This window comes from Puma concolor, chromosome D1 (genome assembly GCF_028749965.1).
Source record: "Puma concolor isolate L17-30 chromosome D1, mPumCon1.1.hap2, whole genome shotgun sequence".
NCBI classification, from domain to species: domain Eukaryota; kingdom Metazoa; phylum Chordata; class Mammalia; order Carnivora; family Felidae; genus Puma; species Puma concolor.
The window spans coordinates 35,988,411-36,011,929 of record NC_141676.1 but is presented as its reverse complement, the minus strand read 5'-3'; the positions used below and the strand labels follow the sequence as shown (position 1 = coordinate 36,011,929).

At 39.4% G+C, this 23,519-nt stretch overlaps 2 protein-coding genes across 6 annotated transcripts in view; one reads left to right on the top strand and one right to left on the bottom strand.

Annotated features, from left to right (window-relative positions):
• LUZP2 (leucine zipper protein 2) overlaps window positions 1–23,519 on the top strand; it is a 505,584-nt gene that overhangs the window by 236,233 nt on the left and 245,832 nt on the right. For all 5 annotated transcript variants that reach the window (XM_086677799.1, XM_086677798.1, XM_086677797.1 and 2 more), the window contains exons 3-5: window positions 776–846; window positions 10,547–10,628; window positions 16,344–16,406. In XM_086677799.1, coding sequence (XP_086533925.1) covers window positions 776–846; window positions 10,547–10,628; window positions 16,344–16,406 — 216 coding nt within the window. The remainder of the gene's footprint in view (window positions 1–775; window positions 847–10,546; window positions 10,629–16,343; window positions 16,407–23,519) is intronic.
• Window positions 3,289–8,545, bottom strand: LOC147576593 (uncharacterized). Its single transcript, XM_086679305.1, has 3 exons — window positions 7,487–8,545; window positions 6,344–7,056; window positions 3,289–3,375 (listed from the first exon to the last, which is right to left on the bottom strand). Exons 1-3 carry the CDS (start codon window positions 8,460–8,462, stop codon window positions 3,289–3,291), a joined length of 1,776 nt encoding a protein of 591 aa, XP_086535431.1. The 5' UTR covers window positions 8,463–8,545.

The following is a 23,519-nucleotide window of genomic DNA, read 5'->3' as shown; positions in this document are numbered from 1 at the left end:
TATCACTGCCCCTTTCAACATCTAATATCAAGAGAGATAGGTTACCCTGTTAAATAGTTTATTGACTATAAATAAGAAAGTTATTAGGGAAGGCTTAATGGGCCAGATTCTATAACGAGAATAGCTCAGTGGGCTTTTCTGTTTTAAGTCACAGTCTGTGGATGCTGGATTTGCCAGAGTAAATAAACACTAATGACTGAGGTGGTACATATTGTTTCTCTTAATACCCTATCTTTTCATACCAGTTACAATTTTACATGGCCCTTGTTTTCCTGTGCATGCTGCTGCATTACTCATTAAGAATAAATAGACAAGACCAAACAGGTACATGTTTTTTGGCTGCTTTGCTCTTGCATTATGTTATTACATAGCTGATTCAGAGACGTCTTTTATGCCCCTTTGTATTTGTAGAAACTATGCCAGAGCTGGTTTAATATGGCTGCAAAGAACACAGTTAAACTTCAACGGAAGAGCAAAAGATGTGTTTTCTACTTGCTTGTAAAGAGACCTAGATATTCGGAGAGCATTCTCCCCTCCATCGAACCTCTAAAGGCTGAGAGACTCAGTATATTCGCTTTCACCACTGTGTAGCACCTATCCTGTGCTTGGTGTCATGAATTCTCATGGGCACCTTAGAGCCATGAGGACCATCGTGGCCTCATTTGCACATTCTTGTTCCAGAGCCATAAGAGCAGTCACACCTGTGCCATAGAGACAAAAGTGAGCCTCACTGTGTCACTTGAATAAGATTTCCTTTTCCCACTTTTCTTATCAGTCTTTGAAAAACGATGAGAAAACTTCCAAAACTGATGTTCAGAAGCTTCTGGAAATAGGTCAGAGACAAAGGTAAGACTGTGCTTTCCTTTAATTTTCTCAATTCTTTCTTTTTCCCCATAGTGTGAAAAACTCCACATTCAGAAATTTCACAAAAATCACTTCATTCTAAATGCATTAATTCATTTATCTTCTTACTTGAATGCGTGAGGATCTTGTTCAAATGAAGATTTGTATGCAATAAATCTATGGTGGGGTTTGAAATTGTGCATTTTCAACAGGTTCTCTGGTGATGGTTATGCTATGCTGCTTGTCTGCAGATCACAGAGTGTTCATGGATCTGTGGTATTTTCCTCTATTATCCTAGTAAGACAGACCCTGATAAATCTGCCCATCAATAGACACGTCCAATAACATGTTTAATGGCATCAAAACTTGATCATAGTGTTAATGGTGGGGTGGTAAGGAATGGGGTAATCTTATTAACAGCATAAGTAGAATTAGTCTAATCTTATTAGTGTTGGATTGTGTTTTTTTTTTTGAAAGAAGTGTGTTGTGAGTAGATTTCTATGCAGTATAATATGATTTGAAATTGCCTCTCAAAGGAAAAAAAAAGATATTTTAAGGTAGAAACAAGCTAGCATTTGTATACATTTACTAGAGGCTCTCTTAGATGCTTTATATATATTCTCCTATTTCACCCTCATAATTACCTTATAAAGTAGATATGATTTCCCTATTTAATGGATAGGAAATCATTGCTCCAAGGCTTAAATGAGTTGATGAGAGATGTATTAAGTGGAATTTGCTCTGTTGTGTCTTACCCCGTGGCGACACCCTTTCACATTAGTTCATTGATCACAAAACACAAAACTCCAAAAAAACTTATACACACCATGTAGTCCCTTCTCATTGTCTTGTATCTTCTCCACTGTCCTTGCCTTCTGACCCAGAAACCTCTCATTGGCATATATTCAGATCAAGCTGATGACACATTAAAAATTTCAGATCTACTGTCCTATGTTGACTCTTTTTATTATTTTAATGAAATTATTATTTCTTAACATGAAATTGTCTTCAAAGTCAAGTATTAAAGAGCTTGTATAAGATAATTTGCTAGCATATTTCCAAAAATAGATCATTTTAAGTGATTGTATTGGTTTGAAATAAACTACCTCTAAAAACATGGTTACATTTATTAAGAATTTCAGATCATCATCTATACACTTGGTATGATATACAAACTACCAGATGATGGGCCAAGTCTTTCAATTAAATGGCAAAACAAACCTGATATTTTGGTATTACGATTTCAGTGTTTTACTCAAAATTAGAAAGCTTGTTTAAAATGTGCAACTTGTATAATGTACACAAAGTCAGAATGGAAAATTTGGTAAATTCTAACGGTTGGTAATTTCTTAAACAGATATGACATTTGATATATTAGTTTTTGTGATTACTTGCAAAGAGAGATATAAAAATCATGGCTAGCTGACGGTGAAGGAGACTGTATCTCATTTGAAAACAAGAGATACTAATAAACAGTAAAAGAGAAAAAAAATATCTTAGAATATAAAAATGTTAACTAATTTCAAATTTAGAAGTTTTATCTGACTCTGAAACAGTGCAATGCATTGTAGATGCCACTTGGCTATATATCCAGCTCTCAGTAACCTTTCATCCTCTGGGATGCTTGCCACCTGACACTTACGTGCACCAGTGTTCCCTAGAAGTCATTAGGACTTCAACGTCACTCACAGTTACAGAAACGAATCAATTAGAATTTCCCTCTTGGAACTGTAACTAAGAGGCATCTAATCAGTCTCTCTGTGTAGCTGAAACCAGACTGTGAGTAAGTAAACTCAGAGGCTATAATCGTGCAGAGAGAGCAGAGAGCACCTTGCTGTTGAGACAGAGAAAGGAATGCGTGTGCATGCATGTGCATAGTTTTGTGTGCACGTGCATGTGTATGAGAGAGAGCGAGCACACAAAAGTTGTGTTGGCTCTTGAGTGTTAACATTTTGACAGCCTAGATGATACCCACAGAAGAGCTCCAGATCTAAACCATACCATATAAGGAGAGAGTGTGTACTTAAATGTGGAGACTTGGGGGGTTGGAGGGTAACCTAAAGTGTCTGAAAACTGCCTTAGAAAAAGTAATAATACATTTTATTCTCCATGGTGGTTGGTGGGTGGAGATTCTAAGAAGGCAGTTTTGGACTCTCTGTTCCAAAGCATCGTACAGAATCGTGTGCTCTGAAAACAAAAATGATACATGGGGCAGCAGCAAGTTCTCCATCTGAGATGTTTTTACGATACAAGTTGTAAAAAAAAAAATGCCTTCCTGTAGTGTGATTTTGGTGTGTTTTCATATTTATAATTTGACATTGGAGGTGTATGAAACAGCTGGTCCAGATAGGACCCTAGAGTAGCAGCGATAGTTGGGTAAAACCCTGGAGTAGCAGTGACAGTTGGTGGAGGAGGCCTGCCCATGAGCAAGTCAGGAGTCCTCTCTCATAGGAGTGTAACTTTCCAAGCCTGTGAGGCAGAGACTTGGGGCTCGCTAAAGCACAGGAGCAGTGGGAATGTGTAGAGATAAGTCTGGAAGGTGAAAGAGGAGATGGAGATATTCAGAAGGTTCAAAAGATCAACTTTACCGTTCTGTCTGATAGCTTTCTTTGATGTGAGAAAATGTGTAGAGTCCTCTACCTTCTCCAGTGTTTGTTAACAGCAGAAAGTGCTTTAACCTTTTAATTTTGTTTTACTCCCTACATTGCCTATAGATGTCAGTATGTGGGAATTTTTGAATATACATAGATACTCATTTTTATTTTTATAAAATATATTTTATAATTTTAAAATGTATGTATCATTTAAAATTCAATGATATTTTTAATTTTTAAATATTTAAAAATGATAAAAAGTTAAATGATAAAAAATATTTATTTTTTAAATATTTAAACATTTAAAAATTGATTAAAAATGATAAAAAATTTAAAAACTTTTTAAATTTAAAAATGATAAAAATATAATTAATCATTATAAAATTTTAGTATATTTTTTTTAACAGTTGGAAATATAATAGTTTGTATTTTCATTCAGTGCTTATTAATGATCTGAGTGTTAGGGATAGCATGTAGACCCTTTCTGCCCTCGTTCTTCCCTCCATCCCTCTCTCCCTCCCTCCTTCCCTTTGTTCTTTCCCTCCTCTTTTTCTGTCTCCACAGAGGTAGTGTAATGACTCCAGGGTTTGAACACATAGGTTCTAGAACACAATTTCACTACCTTTCTCCGTATCAGTTTTCTGCCTGTAGTATTATGTCATAGTTTGATGTGAACCTTCTAAGAGTGAGTGCCTGATGCATTGGAAGCCCACAATATATATAGATATTTCTATTCTATTATGCCACAAATGGTCTTTGTGGAAGATAGTAGAAACAATAACAGAAGCCCCAATTTTAAATGTTCATATATGAAACAATCCTGATCAATGCTACCTGTTTGAGGAAGGAATGGGAGCTGAGACTTAAATCCACTCTAAGCACCAGCATGTTACAAGCTTCCTCCAGGTGAACAGTAATTGTCTAAGAACCAATGTGACCATAACTATTTTACAACATGTTTCAGTTATATTGTACTTTGACAAACGAAGTCCAGATTGATTTTAAAAATCCTATGGACTCTCATTGATATTCCTGAAATTGAGACTGGGACCTAAGAGTTTCTAAAGTAAGAAATCTAGGAGCGTCATTAAATCCCATTGGATGAAAGAACGGTCCACAGGTGTGCAAGATGAGATGGTCAAAGAATGAGCTTAGGGACCCAGAGTACTGCTGAAGGTTATGACAGAGATCTCATATTTATTAAATGATTATTTTCTAGGCTTTGTGCTAAGCATTTTGCCTACATTGTGTCATCTGAACGTCACTGCAAACCCATGAGGTAGCTCTATTAGTGTTCCCATTTTATAGATGAAGAAAATGGGTCTAAGACGGTACAGTCTTATCTCTAGTCTCTGTAGTGTGGTTACACGCAAAGGTTGCAGGGGTGGGTAGTCTTTTCCCATGAGAATGGGAATTTTAAATTAGTTTGAGTCCTGCTGGTAAGGCTGGGAAAGGTTTCTGTTTGGCTGTTGCTATTGCTTTGAAGGAGTTTATTCCTGTAGCTGTTATGCCCAGAATTCATGATCCCCAAAAACCACTAGGGAGCCGAGTCCGATGCAAAAGCAAAGAGCCTTTATTCGAGCTAGCTCGAGCTCAATCCCCTACCTGCACCGACGCAGCGGTGAGATACCAGGGAAAGAGAGCGAGTTTCAAAAGGACAAAGGTTTTATTGGGGCCTGGGGCAGTTGGTGAGGTAATGGCTATGGCCTCAACCGATTGGCTGGGGAAGGGTCCTGGGGAAGGGTCCGAATCCTGTTAGGCAGGTGAGGGGGGGGTTACTCAAGGGGAGGAGGTGTGGTCAAGGTGAAGGACACAGAACAAGATGGAGTCGGCTGGCGTAGGCCCGCCCTTTCATTCCCCCCTTGTCATGTAGCTTAGGGACCCAATCATGGGACCGGCTGCATTTATGGTGACAAGGGGAACAGAGTTTGGAGGTTTATGCAAAGTTCTGGGAACCAAGTGTCCCTGGGGTGGCTCTGGGACGTCTGATTAAGTATTGTCCCCAAGCTGGTGTCTATGATCTGCCAGGTGATGTTTTGGGGGGCGTGGGGACTCCCGGCAGCATGAGCAATGACAAGCAGTTAACAGAGTTACCAATATTAGGTAGGTCAAATGCGCTGTAGCTTGAGGTTGAGCGGGCTGTGTTGGTCCCGACTGATGGCCCATCGCGTGACAACGTCCTTCCGGATCGAGGAGGGGTCCGCTGGCTGAGCGTGGGTGTGATGGACCCAGGTCGCGATGCCGTCTACCTTGAGAGCGGTGGGGGTTGTCAACACCACGATGTAGGGTCCCTTCCAGCGCGGCTCGAGAGTCTCTCGGTGGTGCCTCTTGACGTAGACCCAGTCTCCCAGCCTGTACTGATGAGGTGTCGCGATCGGGCCAGCCTCGTAGATGGCACGGAGGCGCGGCCAAATGTCCTCGTGCGCCCTCTGGAGCCCGCTCAAGGAAAGAAAAAGTTCTTGATCTTTAAACTCAGCAATAAGTTCAGCTCGAAGGCTGGGAATAACAGGGGGTGGCCTGCCAAACATAATCTCATAGGGAGTAAAACCCGGAGTGTAAGGAGTGTTTCTAACCCGGTAAAGGGCGTACGGTAGGAGAGTCACCCAGTCCCCGCCAGTCTCCATGGTTAATTTGGTAAGGGTCTCTTTTAGGGTTCTATTCATTCTTTCTACCTGTCCTGAGCTCTGGGGCCTATAAGCACAATGTAATTTCCAGTTTGCCCCCACCGCCTTGGCTACCGCCTGTGTTACCTGCGAGATAAAAGCTGGTCCATTGTCTGATCCTACCATGGCAGGAAAACCATACCTGAGTAAGATGTCTTCTAGTAGCTTCTTAGCCACCGTCTGAGCCGTTTCATGCTTGGTTGGGTATGCCTCCACCCAGCCAGAGAAGGTGTCTGTAAATACCAGGTCCTCGTGTACTGCCTCGTCGAAGATGGTGGGTGAATTTTTGAATCCCTGAGGTAGCCGTGTCCAGGTGAGTTGCCCATTGTAGCCCTCCTCCGGATCATGCCACTCGAAGGCGAACAAGGGTTGGCTCTGGGGTGCCAACGGCAGACTGAAGAAGGCGTCCTTTAAATCTAGTACAGTATACCAGACCCTGGAGGGCGCTAAGGAGCTCAAGAGAGTATATGGGTTGGGAACAGTTGGGTGTATGTCCGCGACCCTCTTATTTACTTCCCGGAGGTCTTGTACCGGTCGGTAGTCATTTGTGTGAGGCTTTTTGACCGGCAGTAAGGGGGTGTTCCAGGCAGACTGGCAAGGAACTAGTACCCCTAGGCTTCGTAGTCTCCGGATGTGTGGCTGGATCCCCTTCCGGGCCTCCTGAGACATGGGGTATTGTTTGATCCTTACCGGACTCTCTCCTGGCTTGAGCTCTACCAGGACTGGGGTCCTGTGAGCGGCTAGTCCCATCCCCCCTGTCTCTGCCCAAACCGAGGGGAATTCTCGTAGCCATCTGTCTATATTATCCTCTCTCAGGAGCGCCTCCTGGTGGAGGAGGTATTCATCCTCCAGTTTCATGGTCAGGACCTGGATGGGGTGGCCCTTGCCATCGGTGACCTGAGGCCCCCCTTGTCTGAAAGTTATCTGAGCTCCAATCTTGGTCAGTAAGTCCCGTCCTAACAGTGGGTAGGGGCATTCTGGTATTGCCATAAAGGAGTGGGATACCCGGCCCGTTCCCAAATCTACTGTTCTTCGGGTAGTCCATGAATATTGGCTCATACCAGTTGCCCCTTGTACCCAGGACTTCTTGCTGGCTAGTTTTCCTTGTGGGGTGCGGAGGACCGAATGTTGTGCTCCGGTGTCGACAAGGAAGTCAATAGGGGTCCCCTCCACTTTAAGAGTTACCCTGGGTTCGGGGAGAGGGTCCGAACCCCGACTCCCCTAATCACTTAGTTCATCTAGCTCTAGGACTTTTACTCGATCAGTCTTGCTTCCCTTCCCGCCGGCCCTTTTTGGACAATCTCGGGCCCAATGCCCTATCTCCTTGCAGTATGCACACTGATCCTTCTGCAGCCTCTGCTTCCCCCCCCTTGGTGGTTCCTTTACCTTTTCTTGCGTCGTCTGCCAGCTGCCGGAGACGGCGGTCTCGTTCCTCGGGGAAGTCAGCAGTGGTAGCTAGTAGTATTCTGGCCAGGTCTCGAGTCTGCTTACTGCTGGCAGCCGCCATGGCGCGAGCCTGCTTGTCCTCAGGAGGCTCCCGGTTATTATATACCTTTTCGGCTACCACCAGTAAGTCCTGCAGACTTTTTTCTCCTAGTCTATCTATTTTCTGTAATTTTCTCCTAATGTCTTTGGCCGATTGGTTTACAAAGGCCATGATAACAGCTGCCTTGCTTTCCGGAGCCTCTGGATCCATGGGGGTATAGGTACGGAATGCCTCCATGATCCGTTCTAAAAAGGCAGCCAGAGATTCATCTTTTCCCTGTTGTACATTTCCTACCTTGGCCAAATTGGTTGGCTTTCTAGCAGCCATTCGGAGACCCCCCATTAGAGTCTGGCGGTAGACCCGGAGCCTCTCCTTACCTTCTGCCATGTTGAAATCCCACTGGGGCCGAGTTAAGGGGAAGGAGGCATCTATCTGAGCCTGGTTGGTGGTGGGATTCCCGTCTGCGCCTGGAACTAGTTTCCGGGCCCCACTGAGGATTCTTTCTCTTTCTTCAGTCGTGAACAGGACCTGCAAAAGCTGCTGGCAATCATCCCACGTGGGCTGATGGGTAAAAAGAACAGAGTCTAATAAATCAATAAGCCCTGCCGGTTCCTCAGAAAACTTAGGATTCTGAGCTTTCCAATTGTAGAGGTCACTAGTGGCGAAAGGCCAATAGTGATGAGGCTGATTCCCCTCCGCGTCTGGGGGTCCGGTGGCTCGCAGGGGCAGAATAGTGGAGTCGGCGGCGGAGGCGGATTGCCCCCTCTGAGCCCTTTGTCTGGTAAAGGGCGGGCTTCCCCCTGGAGCGTTTCCGCCTCCCGCTCTCGGAACAGCGTCTGCCTCCCCCGGAGGGGGAGGATGGTGTTCTTCCGGCATCCTAGAGGGGTTATACGGGGGAGGAAAAATTAATTCTTCTTCAGTACCCCCCTGTAGGACAGGGAAGAGGGGTGCTGAAGGCTAGGTAAGACTTTTCCTCTTCTCTGTCTCCTGCAAAGCAAGAATGGGTTTTGGCTCCGGAGGGAGCAGGGTTTAGGAAGGGCTTAAGCCAAGAGGGTGGGTCTTCTACAAGGTCCTGCCAAGTGATAATGTAAGGGAGCTGATCAAGATGGCCCGCCTTAGGCTGAGAGATGATACTCTTGGCTCGGTGGATGGTAGGGAGGTCGAAGGTCCCCTCTGGTGGCCATCCGACATTGAAAGTTGGCCACTCGCTAGAACAAAAAAACTGCAACCGACCCTTTCGGACTTCCACACTGAGGTTGTTAGCTCTTCCCCTCACATCCTTAAAGTGATCAATCATAATACTTAGAGGAGTAGTCTGAGTCTGTCCCATAACGTCCGTCCAGTAAGTCCACAGAACAAAACAGAGAAACACAAAAAAAAGACAAACAGAGGGCCCCTAGAAAGTCTTCCAACTCCATGGAAGCAAAACTGCAAGCTAGCTTAGACCTTTGAGGGGATTCCACGTCCCTCCAAAACCGATGAGGGGATTCCACGTCCCTCCAAAGACGACGGCCTCACGCCGACCAGCGGGAGCGACCCGCCTCGTCTCAGACCTTTGAGGGGATTCCACGTCCCTCCAGAAGGGAGAATCGGAACGTCTTCCGAAACTCCCGGCCCGTGGTCCTCCAGTGCGTCCACTTAGACCGCGTCGGGCACTACCAGAATTCCAGAAATGAGCTCACACAGAAAAGACAGAACAAACAGACACTAACCATGGCCAGTCAGGCTCTCCGGGTCGGGGGTCCCTCGGGGTTCTTGGGGATCCCGGGCCGAGCCCCCAAATGTTATGCCCAGAATTCATGATCCCCAAAAACCACTAGGGAGCCGAGTCCGATGCAAAAGCAAAGAGCCTTTATTCGAGCTAGCTCGAGCTCAATCCCCTACCTGCACCGACGCAGCGGTGAGATACCAGGGAAAGAGAGCGAGTTTCAAAAGGACAAAGGTTTTATTGGGGCCTGGGGCAGTTGGTGAGGTAATGGCTATGGCCTCAACCGATTGGCTGGGGAAGGGTCCTGGGGAAGGGTCCGAATCCTGTTAGGCAGGTGAGGGGGGGGTTACTCAAGGGGAGGAGGTGTGGTCAAGGTGAAGGACACAGAACAAGATGGAGTCGGCTGGCGTAGGCCCGCCCTTTCATAGCCAGAATAAAACGCACGCACGCACACACACACACACACACACACACACACACACACACACACACACACTAACCTTTATCTGCTATCAGAATTTTTTGAAGTGGTAGCTTAGGTAATAAAATGAAGGCACAGAAAGATAGTATGACTTGCCATATGAGTAAATCTTAAACCCTTGAGAGGAATGCGTAATTATGGAACTGTTTATATTTTTAACAAGTGAGGCAACATCCATGCGTAGTAGTGAGCTTGAGACAAATGTGTAATACATGCAAGACATGTATTTCTTTTATTATCCCCAATAAATGAGGCAAGTCTGAAATAAGTCTCTTTTCTCTTTGTTTTTATAAAAAGTCCCAGGCCTTATAAAGCATGTCTAAAGTACACTGTCTTAGAATTAATCAATTAGAAGCATCCACAGGGAGTTGTAATTTTATCCTATCTGCAAGTCTGTGGCAACTTTTTTTTTTTCTAACCAGCATGTTCATACCCTGGCATGCTGTCACTAAAATTAGCTTTTCAACTCTAATTATTATATTGATTTGATTTAACACATTATGCAGCTCACAGATGATTCACTCAGTGGGATTTTTATAAGACACAATAGCAAGGCGATTTTCTTTAAATACAGCTTGCTTTTAGTACTTGTATGGGAGAGAAAACTTTATTACTAGAATCCTTAGATACATCCTGTATGCTTAATCATGTCTCTATATACAGTTCTAGTTATCAGTTTCCTAAATGTATGTAGACACCAAAACCTCCTTTCATAATGTACATAGGAAATAATACAATTGTGTTTCCCTTTTGCTCTCTATTTTCTGCTAGAGAACAAATGAAGTCTCTCCAGGAGGTCCTGCAAAATCAACTTAAAGAGACATCTGAGAAAGCAGAAAAACAACAAGCTACCGTAAGTATGTTTCTTCTTTGTGTCCTTTGCTTTGGTGCTAGGAGATTTTTTTTTCTTCCCCAAATCACCATGGAACAAACACTCCTGTAAAAAATAACAATACAATAAGGAAAATTCGATCACCAAAATCATAAAAATACTTGGTCAGCATTCATTTCAAGGAAAGAGTTTTGTTGTATTTGATTGTTAGGGGTCTTCTAAATCCCAACCCTCATTTATGAATGAAAACAGAGGTAGAGTAGGACAAAAGTGCTGGTGTCAGCCCCATACCAATGGCTCCTGACTTGTGGCCTACAACTGACCTTGAGCTGAGTTAAGCTGTATAGATCCCTACCTCTCATCCACTTAGCAGGAATCTCTCAGGGGCGGAGCCATATTCTTCCTGTTGAATCAACTCCACAGGTGATTCTGACACGCCCCTAGGCTTGAGAATCAAACTTCTCTCCAGATATTCTCACTGGATTTCTACTGTATTCTCCAGAACCACCTTATGTACCATTTATGGTTAATGAGCCTTTTATCTTGCTTCTAGGACCCGAGTCTATTTTAAAATATAGTATATTAATGGAAAGTTTAAGGTGCAGTTAGGCCAACAGATCAGGAAATGACTACCATTGAGAGGATAGTTTATTTCTCACAATTCCCAAGACGGATGACATGCCATGGGACTGGTGACCACCCATGGAAGTACTTGGGTAGGTCATGAGGCAGAGGGAACTGTGGGCAAGAGTCTTTATTGTGGGTTCTGTGGGAAGGAATGGGTGAGAAGGTGTAAGCAGCACTAGGAGGAGTCAGTGTGAATGACCTCAGCAGGCTCTGGGATGTAAGGAATGCTTACCTGTACCTGCCCCTGGGGTGATCAGGGCAGGTGTATAGTGAGTGGGCTGGCCTGTGAGAGCATGCCAATACAAAGGGGTGGCTCGGGCTGTGGGCTCTGTGTTGGTTACTTTGTTTTTGAAAAACATGTCACCAGGAGGAATTGTTCTGTGCTGGCAATTGAATAACTAATATGCTTTAACCCAGAGTCAGGAAAGAGATGACCACAATCTTGACAAATATGGGATTGAGATACACGTATTAAAACAACGATTATTTTATTAATGTGCATCTGATGGGATTTAGAAGACAGATTTCATAGTACCTCTTCCAAATTGTGGTCATCTCAGAAAGAATGCTTTGTGCTTATTCTCCCTCTTCGAAAATTCTAAGTTGACTAAGAATTAAACTAGTTTGTATTTTTAAGCTTTTTTTGGGGGGGTGTGAATAATATTTATTTTCTCTGTTAGACTGTTGGTGTAATTGAAGGCTGGATGATAAGGAGAGATAAAGATAATTGTTCACTCTCAAATACAGGGGAAGAACTGGATTTGCTTCTGCAAACGTTGTGCTATTTTAGATTTAAGAGCTGATAATCTTATGTGCTACCCTTGATTAGATATCTAGTAACTATGCCTTTTTCCATAAAAATAGCAGGTTGTATGTTTTATGCAAAAGATGTTTCAAATATACCATTTGATAAGTCCATAATAAAATCTCATGAAACTTAAAAAATAAGCTTAAATCACAAAAATATGAAAGAAGATAAATTTATGAAAAATTAAACTGAAGAAACAGTAGAGCTGTCATGATCTAATGCTATTTGAAAGTACTTTTTAAGAATATTTTTTATTATCCCTGAGCAAATAATGGAATAGCTTATCTTTCAAACTATGTTCCTCCTAAAAGTCCTAATAGACAGCAAGGAAGAATGAGCTCTCATTCTCTGTAACCAGAGTAATTAAATATATTAATGCTCATTGGATGCATTTCACTACTCTTGTTAATTTTTATGGCTTAACTTGCCCTAAGTGAGACATAATTAGTTTAAAGGCAAAAATTAGCTTCTAGCTTTGACTCTCATTAAGAATAAAGGATTGCTATGTTCTTATATTCTTTGTTCAAAGTAAATAAATGATATTTTCTGTTTCTGAGAATTAAATTCATAGCTATCTCTTGAGAATGCTTATTTTTTCCAGGGATGTTAAAACCTGCTGGGATTCGAGATCAATGGTTTCAAAATGCTAATACTTTTTGAATATTCTGAATATATTTTAGCTCTTGAATATTGAACACTGACTTCTCAAGATTCTCTGTCCTTGTTTCACATTTAAATAATTATATTCTTTATTAATAAAACTAACTTTAATTAAGAGTATAATGAAAACTGGGGCACTGGGCTGGCTCAGTCGGTAGAGCATAAGACTCTTGATCTCCGGGTCTGGAGTTTGAGCCCCACAGTGGGCATAGAGTTTACTTAAAACAAAACAAAACAAAGCAAAACAAAACAAAACAAAGCCTGGTCTAGCTACTTCTTAAGGTTGTTTTGAAGTAATGTGTGAGAAAACGCCATGTCATGTGTTTGTATGTAAAAATAAGATAATTATTTTTTTAAGTTGTTAATTATAGAAAACATATTGAATAATATCAAAATGTGAGGATTTGGGAAAAATTGAGGTCCATGAAGGAATAGGTTATTAATATAAACAAGATGGCTTCATTTTTAGATTTTTATTTTATTTTTAGTAGGCTTCATGCCCAACATGGGCCTTGAACTCAGGACCCCAAGATCAAGAGTCTGTGCTCTACTGACTGAGCCAGTGAGGTGCCCAATATAAGTAAGAGTGCTTTTTGTAGTTCATGACTTAGAGACAAATCTGTAATATATCAGATTTTTCTAGTGCTTATAAAGTGTTTTTAAAGTAAGCTCTAACAGTTGGCTTTTTTTTTTTTGTAATGGGAGTGCTCACTTAAGCTTTGATTGCAGAGGCATCCACTTCAAAGATGGCTATCTGAAATAAACACAGAGGCGCCAGCCACATCACTAGATAAAGAGCAAGAGCAAGGCCAGGCTCCCCCTTGCTCCCCTCCCAGACTTAAAGCTGCTAAAAACCCCCGGCTTCCTTTGTTTTGAAGATCTTGTTTGATTTCAGTAATTGACCTTTGGGGCTGCTTGTTTGTTCTCTTCCATTGTTTTAAATTTCCATTCTTATGTTTTAAATTCACCTACCCTCCACCCCAATAAAAAAGCATAACCTCAGGCCTGTGCTCTCCCTGGCTCTTTCTACCTAAGGCTTCACTGTGTGGCCCAGGTGTAACTTGTAATTTCCACAACTTGTAAGCAATACCTTTATTTTTTTTGTTTTTAAAATTTTCAGTTTCCTGATGATATTGATGAGGGTGTCTTGCAGTCATACTAAGAACCACAAAGGCCGGTCCAGCCACAAGATTGGTTACCAATAGGCTGAGACAGTATGAAGCAGTAAAAATTGGTGCAAAAGCTGTTTATTGGGGCATACACTATTGCTCTGCATACATATCTTTCGTTTTTTAATTTTTTAACGTTTATTTATTTTTGAGAGCCAGAGAGAGACAGCGTGAGCAGGGGAGATGCAGAGAATCTGAAGAATTCTGATTCTGAATCTGAGGCAGGCTCCAGGCTCTGAGCTGTCAGCACAGAGCCAGAGATGAGGCTTTGATCTCATTGACCACAGGATCATGATCTGAGCTGAAGTCAGACACTTAACCAACTGAGCCCCCCAGGTGCCCCTGCATTCATATCTAATTTTGAATGGCATTAAGTCCTCCATTGATTCCTTTGCTTTACCAACCAAATCAAATTACCTTCTTAAAGGGACAAAGAGTGTGACTCATGTATTCAGGTTGCTGTCAGTATCTTCATAGTTCAAATTTGCCCTGAAAATTATTACGACCAAGATAACGATCATGGTAGTTCTCAAGCTTCTGCTTGTTTTATATGCAGTTTGACCATTCAAAATTGGTTTAGATTTCTATTACCATTTGAAGGAATGGTACAAGAACCCCTACACAAGCCAGAAGAGAGTGTTAACATCTGTTGTAAGGGTTTACACAACAGACAAAAGCAAAATGTACAAAAACATGAACAAGACAAATACACGTCAACTTCAGGGTAGTGGTTACTTCTGGAGACAGGGAAGGAAGAAAAATTAGGTAGGACTTTAATAGTAGGTGTTGTTATGCCCAGAATTCGTGATCCTCAAAGACCACTAGGGAGCCGAGTCCGATGCAAAAGCAAAAGAGCCTTTATTCAAGGTAGCTCGAGCTCAATCCCCTACCTGCACTGACGCAGCAGTGAGATACCAGGGAGAGAGAGTGAGTTTCAAAAGCACAAAGGTTTTTATAGGGGTCTAGGGGCAGCCGATTGGCTGGGGAAGGGTCGTGGCCTCGGCCGATTGGCTGGGGAAGGGTCAGAGTCCTGTTACGCAGGTCGCTGGGCGTGTTTTGATCAGGAAGTTTGAACGGGTGAGCGGGAGGTTACTCAAGGGGAGGAGGCATGGTCTGAGGTTTCTGTGATTTTCCCGGAAAAGGGGTCATGTCGGGGACATAGTCACTCAAGGTGGAGAACACAGAACAAGATGGAGTCGGCTGGCGTAGGCCCGCCCTTTCAGGTGTAATATTTTTTTTTATATGATTTGAAGGAAGTTTAACTAAATATTTACATTTGTTTATTCTTAAGGTTGGGCCCAGAGACATTTTACATACGACTTCTTGATCTTTTGTTTATGTCTGAAATGTGTCAGAACTGTTTTTTTTTTCTTTTTTAAATCTGTATATATAGTGAAAATTCATTTTACTCCTAAACTTGATTTCTACTGATTCAGTCTATCTCTGTAGATAATGCACATTACCAGTCTCTTTTGTATTATTTCAGGGATCCTCTAAGACTATGTTGTCCCACTATGTACATAAGACTGCTGAGCATTATAAAATGGCTGGTCCAAATTGAGATATGCTGTTAGTGTAAACCATACAGTGCATTTTAAAGATGTACTACAAACTCTAATGTCAATTATATCATTAATCCATGACATGTCAAAATGATGTCTTGAATATATTGAATTAAATAAAATGTATTAGTGAAATTAATTTTATCTGTTTCCTGTTGCTTTTTTTAAAAATGTGACTATGTGGAAATAAAAAATTGGAGAAATTAAATATTTCATCCACTATCATAAATTTACTTTTTATCATAGTGAATGCTCAACGGCTATAAAGTCTCAAATTTTAAAACTATGCTATACTGACTTTGTTTTCAAAATACTCAGGCAGATATGCTCAGGGAGAAAAGGTGCTATGTTTATGCAAACATGGCTTGGACAACTGACCTAAGATCACATATCCCAACAATATCACATTCGGAAGGAAACATCATGGTTTCTTTGATGTAGTATTATAACATTCCGTGTTTTTGAGATCAGAAATATCACCATGCAATTGCTTTCTAACCTGCCACTGATGAAAATTACCTGGAGAGTGTTTTATGAGTGGAGATTTCTAGGCGCAACCCTAGAATCTGGCTTTTTGTTGTTTGTCTTGTTTTGTTTTTTTAAAGGACCACATTTTTTTTTATTCAGGTTTAAATAGTTAGAGAATCACAGTTATAATATGCACAGTTTCTTAATTAAAAATAATGAATCTTTTACTACATGAGAAAAGGCTTTTTTATGATCAATGGATATATGTATGAATTGGGCAATGAAAGTTTGGTTAATGAAAATTTTAATCCTTTGTTCTTTTTCAGTATTTCTTTATAAAGAAATAATCATTGTATTATGCTTCAAAAATCATGAAAATAAATTGACAAATCCATAGAAATGAGTTTGAAATGTTCTTACATAATATTTTATTCATTTTCAGATTAATTTTTTAAAGACTGAAATGGAAAGAAAGAGCAAAATGATCCGAGATCTCCAGAATGAGGTAAGATATATTTCAGGCAAATTCTATAAATCAAAAAAAAAAAAAAAAAAAAGACAAACCCACATATAGTTTCACCACAAGTTTTGGAGTATTGATCACATGCAAATTTGACCTTATAGTAATGCCCCTGATTTCGAATCCGAGAGACCACCAAGAAGCCGATACGGATGCAAACACACGAGGGTTTATTTGCAAGCTTGAGCTTGGGCCCAAGTATACCCAACACAGTGGAGCAGGGACTTGGATCCCTAGGTTAAGAGGCGTAGCAGTTTTATAGGGGCCAATGGCCAATGAGATTGTAACACACACAGAAAGTTGCATAGTCATGTCAGTCCACACGCAGGTGGCCAATTGAATTACAATTTACCCTATAGTAACTGTTTGAACTAGCCTATCACTCTGGTCAGAATTGGCGCGCAAGTTTGGCGGGCAAAGGGCGGGGTTTACATTCTCTGGCAGTTAGGGGTTCCGCTTTCCTAAATGAGCCAGTTTCCAGTAAGGGTGCGCTCAGCGGCTTGACTAGGGTGGGGGAGCGTCTTAAGCAATAAGTAGGTCATGTGGGGGTTATACATGAGATGGTGGGTGTAACACAAAATGGAATTAGTCTTGCTCTGCTTGTCCAGGGGTAGGGGATTTTTGTTGAATTCCTTGGGTCCCACACTTATGTGTGAATGGAAAGGAATTGTAAGGTTAAGAATTTCAAAGAGTAGATAATCCCTACTTCTATCTGTATTTGATAATGTTATTAGTTCATGCCTCCCTATTTCATTTTCCTTCTAATTATATTTTGCTTGGACTACTATTACAAATTAATTTTCATTTCACAAATTTATCTATCCACCAAATGACATCAGAGGGGGTGAAGAAGAAGACTAGCTAGAAATTGACTTCCTGCAAGGAAGAGTTAATCTAGAATGAAAAATTTATTTAGGATAATCTTCAAGTAACATAAAGTTTAACAGAAATAGGCTGGAACAGGTTTCGCTATAGCCTTCAAAGTATAAGGACTCTATAAAATACTGTATTTTTTTTTCTTCTGATTCTCTGTCTTGTTATACAACCACTTTATTTTCTACAGTTCCTCCATCACATTTCTATTTCTACCTTTTCATTTCCATTTTCTTGAATACAGTTAATTAGGACTCTTAAACCATGACTAATTAATAATACATTTTCCTTGATCAGTCTCACTAATTATGGTTTAGTTTAAATCCCAAAATAATCACTCTAGATTTTCCTAATCTCTATTCTTTTAATTCCCTTGTTCATTCATTCATCTATTCCTTCCTTTATTTTTTGAGACATTTGAACAATAGATGAGATACATTATTCACATTATTCCTAAATGGTTTCCATCTTGATATCAAGTTTAAAAAATAGACTTTACAAATGTTTTGGTATCAAGCATTTATCATCAGTGCTCTGATTATGACATTAAAATGGCTTAACAGGTGTGTGAAAAATGTACAGAAGAAAGGAAAGCAAGACAGATTTTAAATGGCTTTCTGATGATTCTATTGTATTTTAATTTCTTTCTAATGAGTTTTACTTCTGAGTGTTCTTAAGAAACTTAAGATGGAAGGGACTTGGTAATGGTTTCCCTGAGGGCTAAACCTCGATTTCCTATTTATAGTGGAAAATATCAGTAGACCAGAGTTACCCCGGAATGCTGAGTTACTGGATAATATCTTGTTCACTGGAACTCAGTGAGAGGGTCATATTAGTCCAGTCAAACACTTCCGGGATTATTTAAGGAAAGGGGAATGTTTAAAACAACATTAAAGTCAATATTAAAATAGGAAATAAAGAACATTTGCCTGTGCATGCACAAATACACATATGAACAACATGAACACAGTTGTATGATAATGGAAGGATTATAGGTTAATTTAGATCACTAAGCTTCATCAGTTAATTTTAAATCTTAGATAATTTTTTTAAGTCTAGACTATAAGAAGAAATCAGTTTTAAAATCAATCTATAAATTATTCATAACAAATATATATAAAGAATGAATGAAATATTTTTTTCTGGAGGATACCTTTATAGTATGATGTTAATTTTCTAAATGTATAGGCTAGAATAATTCTAAAACAAATACAACTTCACAGGAGTAATATCTACTAAATATAAGCTTTGAAATGAAATTTACTACTCACTTCATCAGATTGAAAATCTGCAAGATGATAACTGATAAGTAGAGACAGTTTTTGACTTCCCTAATGAAATGTAATGGTGAACATATATCATCAATTGAAATTTTTAAATTTGACTCCTTTCTATTAATTCCTTGAAATTTTAGGCATATTATTTTGACAAATGATCATTATGTGTAGAGACTAAACAAAATGATTGACCCATATACGGACAGCTGCCTGGAAGATTTTTAGTTGAAAAGCAAGAAAAAAATCAAACAAGAATTAATTAAACAAAATATAAAGAGGTGAGGTAAACAATACAGGTATAAAGACATTTCTGGAAGAAGCTTGAAGTCCCCAGAGAACTTCTGAGTGAGGGTTTTGGGGAAGTTTCAGTAGAACAAGGGACTTTTGAAAATTATTAAAGAATGATCAACATTTTTTTCCCCATTATGTGAAGGCAACTATTAAAAGACATTTATACATTACCACCTAAGGATTTGGGTTTTAAGACTTAATATATCCCTTGGAGGAGGAAAAATACTCAGATTTTAGAAAAAGCAAATGCTGTGTGAGGCAGAAAGTTTTAAGTTATGACCTGCTTTTCTGCTTATGTTCTCTTGCATGGGACATTCAAGTCACATCTATTCCCCCAGTGTATTTCTTTGTATGAAATTACCACAGTAGGAATTAATAAATGGTGGAAACTCCTTTTGAGATTCTTCATATATGTAAAATCATATGGTATTTGATTTTCTCTGACTGACTTATTTCAGTTAGCGTAATATACTCTAGGTCCACCTATGGTAAGGTCTCATTCCTTTTTATAGCTGAGTAGCATTCCATTGTATATGTATACACATCTTCTTTATCCATTCATCTGTGGGTGTACAGTTAGGTTGCTTCCATACATTGGCTATTGTAATAATGCTACAATAAACATATGTCGTAGACATGAGTGCATATATCTTTTTAAGTTAGTAGTTTTGTTTTCTTTGAGTAAGTACCAAGTACTGTAATTATTGGATCCTATGGTAATGCTATTTTTGGCACTTCCATACTGTTTTCTTCAGTGATTGTAGCAATTTACATCCCCACCAAAAGTACATGAAAATTCTCTTTTCTCCACATCCTCACCAACACTTGTTATTTCTTGTCTTTTCAATACCAGCCAGCCTAACAGGTGTGAGGTGATATCTCATTGTGGTTGTGATTTGCATTTTTCTGATAATTAGTGATGTTGAGCATTTTTTAGGTATCTGTTGGCCAGCTCTGTGGAGAAATGCATATTTAGGTGCCCTGCTAATTTTTTTAACCATATGGGTTTTTTTTTGTTTTTTTTGTTTTTTTTTTGGTGTTAAAATGTCTTAGTTCTTTGTATATTTTGGATATTAATCCCTCATTGGATATATAATTTGCAAATATCTTCTCCCATTTAGTAGGTTGCATTTTTGTTTTCTTGATGGTTTCCTTTGCTGTTCAAAAGCTTTTTTTTTTTTTTTTAATTTGATGTAGTCCTAATAGTTTATTTTTGCTTTTGTTTCCCTTGCCTGAGAAGACATATCCATAAACATCTTGCTAAGGGTGATAGCAAAGAAATTACTGCCCAATTTGTGTTTGTTTGTTTGTTTGTTTTCAGATTTTTATTGTTTTAGGTGTCACATTTAGGTCTTTAATTCATTTTAAGCTTATTTTTGTGTATGGTGTAAGAGAGTGGTCCAGTTTTTTTTTTCTCTTTTCTTTTCTTTTCTTTCTTTTTTTTTTTTCCCCCGCATGTGGCTGTCTAGTTTCCCCAACACTGTTTTTTGAAAAGACTGTCTTTTCCCCATTGTATATTCTTGACTCCTTTGTCATAGATTAATTAACCATAGAGGCATGGGTTTATTTCTGGGCCCTCTATTCTGTTTCATGGATTTATGTGTCTATTTTTGTGTTGGTAATATACTGTTTTGATTACTATAGCCTTGTACTATATCTTGAAATTTGGGACTGTAATACTTCTAGTCCTGTTCTTCTTTCTCAAGATTGTTTTGGCTATTCAGGGTTTTTTTGTGGTTCCATACAAATTTTAGGTTATTTTTTCTAGCTCTGTGAAAAAAGCTATTCCTATTTTGATAGGGATTGCATTAAATCTGTAGATTGTTTTGAGTATTATGGTATTTTTAACAATATTAATTTTTTTTCAATCCGTGAGCATGGTATATCTTTCCATTTGTTTTGTAATCTTCAATTTCTTTCATCAGTATCTTATAGTTTTCTTAATATATTAAGTTAAAACTTAATATGGTTTTCTTAATGTAGGTCTATTACCTCCTTGGTTAAATTAATCCTAGATAATTTATTCTTCTTGGTGTAATTGTGAATGGGATATTTTTCTTGATTTCTCTTTCTTCTGCTTCATTATTAGTGTGTGGAAATACAACAAACTTCAATACATTGATTTTATATCCTGCAACCTTACTGAATTCATTTATCAGTTCTAGGGAGTTTTTAGGTGTAATCATTAGGATTTTCTACATATTACCATATCATCTGGAAATATGACAGTTTGACTTTTTTCTTACCAGTTTGGATGCATTTTATTTATTTTTCTTGACTGATTGTTGCAGCTAAGACTTAAGGTTCTATGTTGAATAAAGTGGTGATAGTAGACCTCATTGTCTTACTCCTGATATAGCAGAAGAACTCTTAGTTTTTCACCTTTGAGTATATATAATATTACCTGTGGATTTTTCATATATGGCCTTTATTATATTGGGTTTTTTTTTCCCACTAAGCCTTCTTTGTTGGTTTTTATCGTAAACGGATATTGCACTTTGTCAAATGCTTTTTCTGCACCTATTGAGATGGTCATATGGTTTTTATCCCTACTTTAAATTTTTTTTAATGTTTATTTATTTTGAGAGAGAGAGAGAGAGAGAGAGAGAGAAACAGATCATGAGCAGGGGAGGAGCAGAGAGAGAGGGAGACACAGAATCTGAAGCAGGCTCCAGGCTGTGAGCTGTCAGTACAGAGCCGGATGTGGGGCTCAAACCCATGAACTGTGAATCATGACCTGAGATGAAGTTGGATGCTTAACTGACTGAGCCACGAAGGGACCCCTGTTCTTCCTCTTGTTAATGTGATATATTACATTGACTTATTTGTGAATATTGAACTGCTCTTGCATCCATGGAATAAATTCCACTTTATTGAATGATCTTTTTAATGTATTTTTGAATTATTTGTGCTAATATTTTGTTGAGAATTTTTGCATCTGTTCATCAGCAACATTGTCTTACAGTTTTGTTTTTTGTAGTGTCTTTGTCTGATTTTGGTATCAGGGTAATGCTGGCTTCAGAGAATGAATTTGGAAGTTTTCCTTCCTCTATATTTTGGAATAGTTTAAGAAGAATAGGTATTAACTCTAAAAAATAAATGTTTGGTAGAATTCACCTGTGAAGCATCTGGTCCTGGACTTTTGTTTGTTGGCAGTTTTTAGATTATCTGGTTTTGATGTCTCTTATGCAGTCAGTTTTTCTGCATGCAATCACTGATTTTTCATTTTGTATTTGGTTATTTTTATATGATTAGAGCAAATACGAAAATTTGCACCAGGAGTGCCTGGGTAGCTCAGTTAAGTGTTTGACTTTGGCTCAGGTTGTGATCTCTTAGTTTGTGAGTTTGAGCCACGCATCAGTCTCTGTGCTGATAGCTCAGAGCCTGTAGCCTGCTTGGGATTCTGTGTCCTCCTCTCTCTCTGCACCTTCCCTGCTCATGCTTTGTTTCTCTCTGTGTCTCTCAAAAATAAATAAATATTTTAAAAAGATATGTGTGAAAACATTTGAGCCAAAAAATGAAACAAAGGAACAAAAAAGTCAGCCTGCCTTCTCTGACTTCCATATATATGATAAGTGCATTATCATGTGATAGAGATAATCTCATGGACTCCAAAGCTTAGAAGCCTCTTTGACTTTGCACTTTCTTTTTTTTTTTTTAATTTTTTTTTTTTTCAACGTTTATTTATTTTTGGGACAGAGAGAGACAGAGCATGAACGGGGGAGGGGCAGAGAGAGAGGGAGAAACAGAATCGGAAACAGGCTCCAGGCTCTGAGCCATCAGCCCAGAGCCTGATGCGGGGCTCGAACTCAGGGACCGCGAGATCGTGACCTGGCTGAAGTCGGACGCTTAACCGACTGCGCCACCCAGGCGCCCCCCGACTTTGCACTTTCAAAATATGCTGTCTTCACTATTCTTTCCAATGTTTTTTTTTTAAAATTACTCATTTTACCCCCTAGGATAAAGTAAGTTTATCTATAATGGTCCTAGATATAAGAAAGTCTCAAAGAATGAGTAGGATCATATGTAGATATTGAAATATTGGACAAATTAGACATTATGGTATGCATCTTTGATTAATTGAAACCCCTTAATGAAATGTGTGAGTCTGATTATCTCCAGGACTTTTTAAAGGAATACATAGTTGGTAATATTTGATTTAGATTGGTATCAAAACATAGTCTGAATCTAATTAGTAGATGGAGATAAAAGGGAAGGGAGGGGAGAGGAAAAATAAAGGAAGGAGAGAAGTAGGGAGAAAGATGCCCCTCCCCCCAACCCCCAGCACTATTTTTTATGGTGGTTTGTTTTAAGACCGATTCTTATGATTATTTTCCCGAGACTCATTCAGGACGGTTCAAGGTAAGGATGAAATAAGTAATCAAACTAAAAATAATAATAACGAAATTCAAGAACCATAGAAGTGGGCCACACTCTGCCCAGGGATGGAGATCAGAAATTTGTCAAATCTACTTTTTTTCAGTGGCAGGCTTTCCCTCTCACTATTTTTCATGGCTCCATTTTTTTTTTTCTTTCTAGTTTCTCAATTCTTTTGCTCATCTATTTATTGCATGGCTTGTAAAGTTTAACCTGACTCCAAATTACTAATATGACTCCTCTAGCTCCTACTAATAACTGATTTAATCTCTTTTTACAT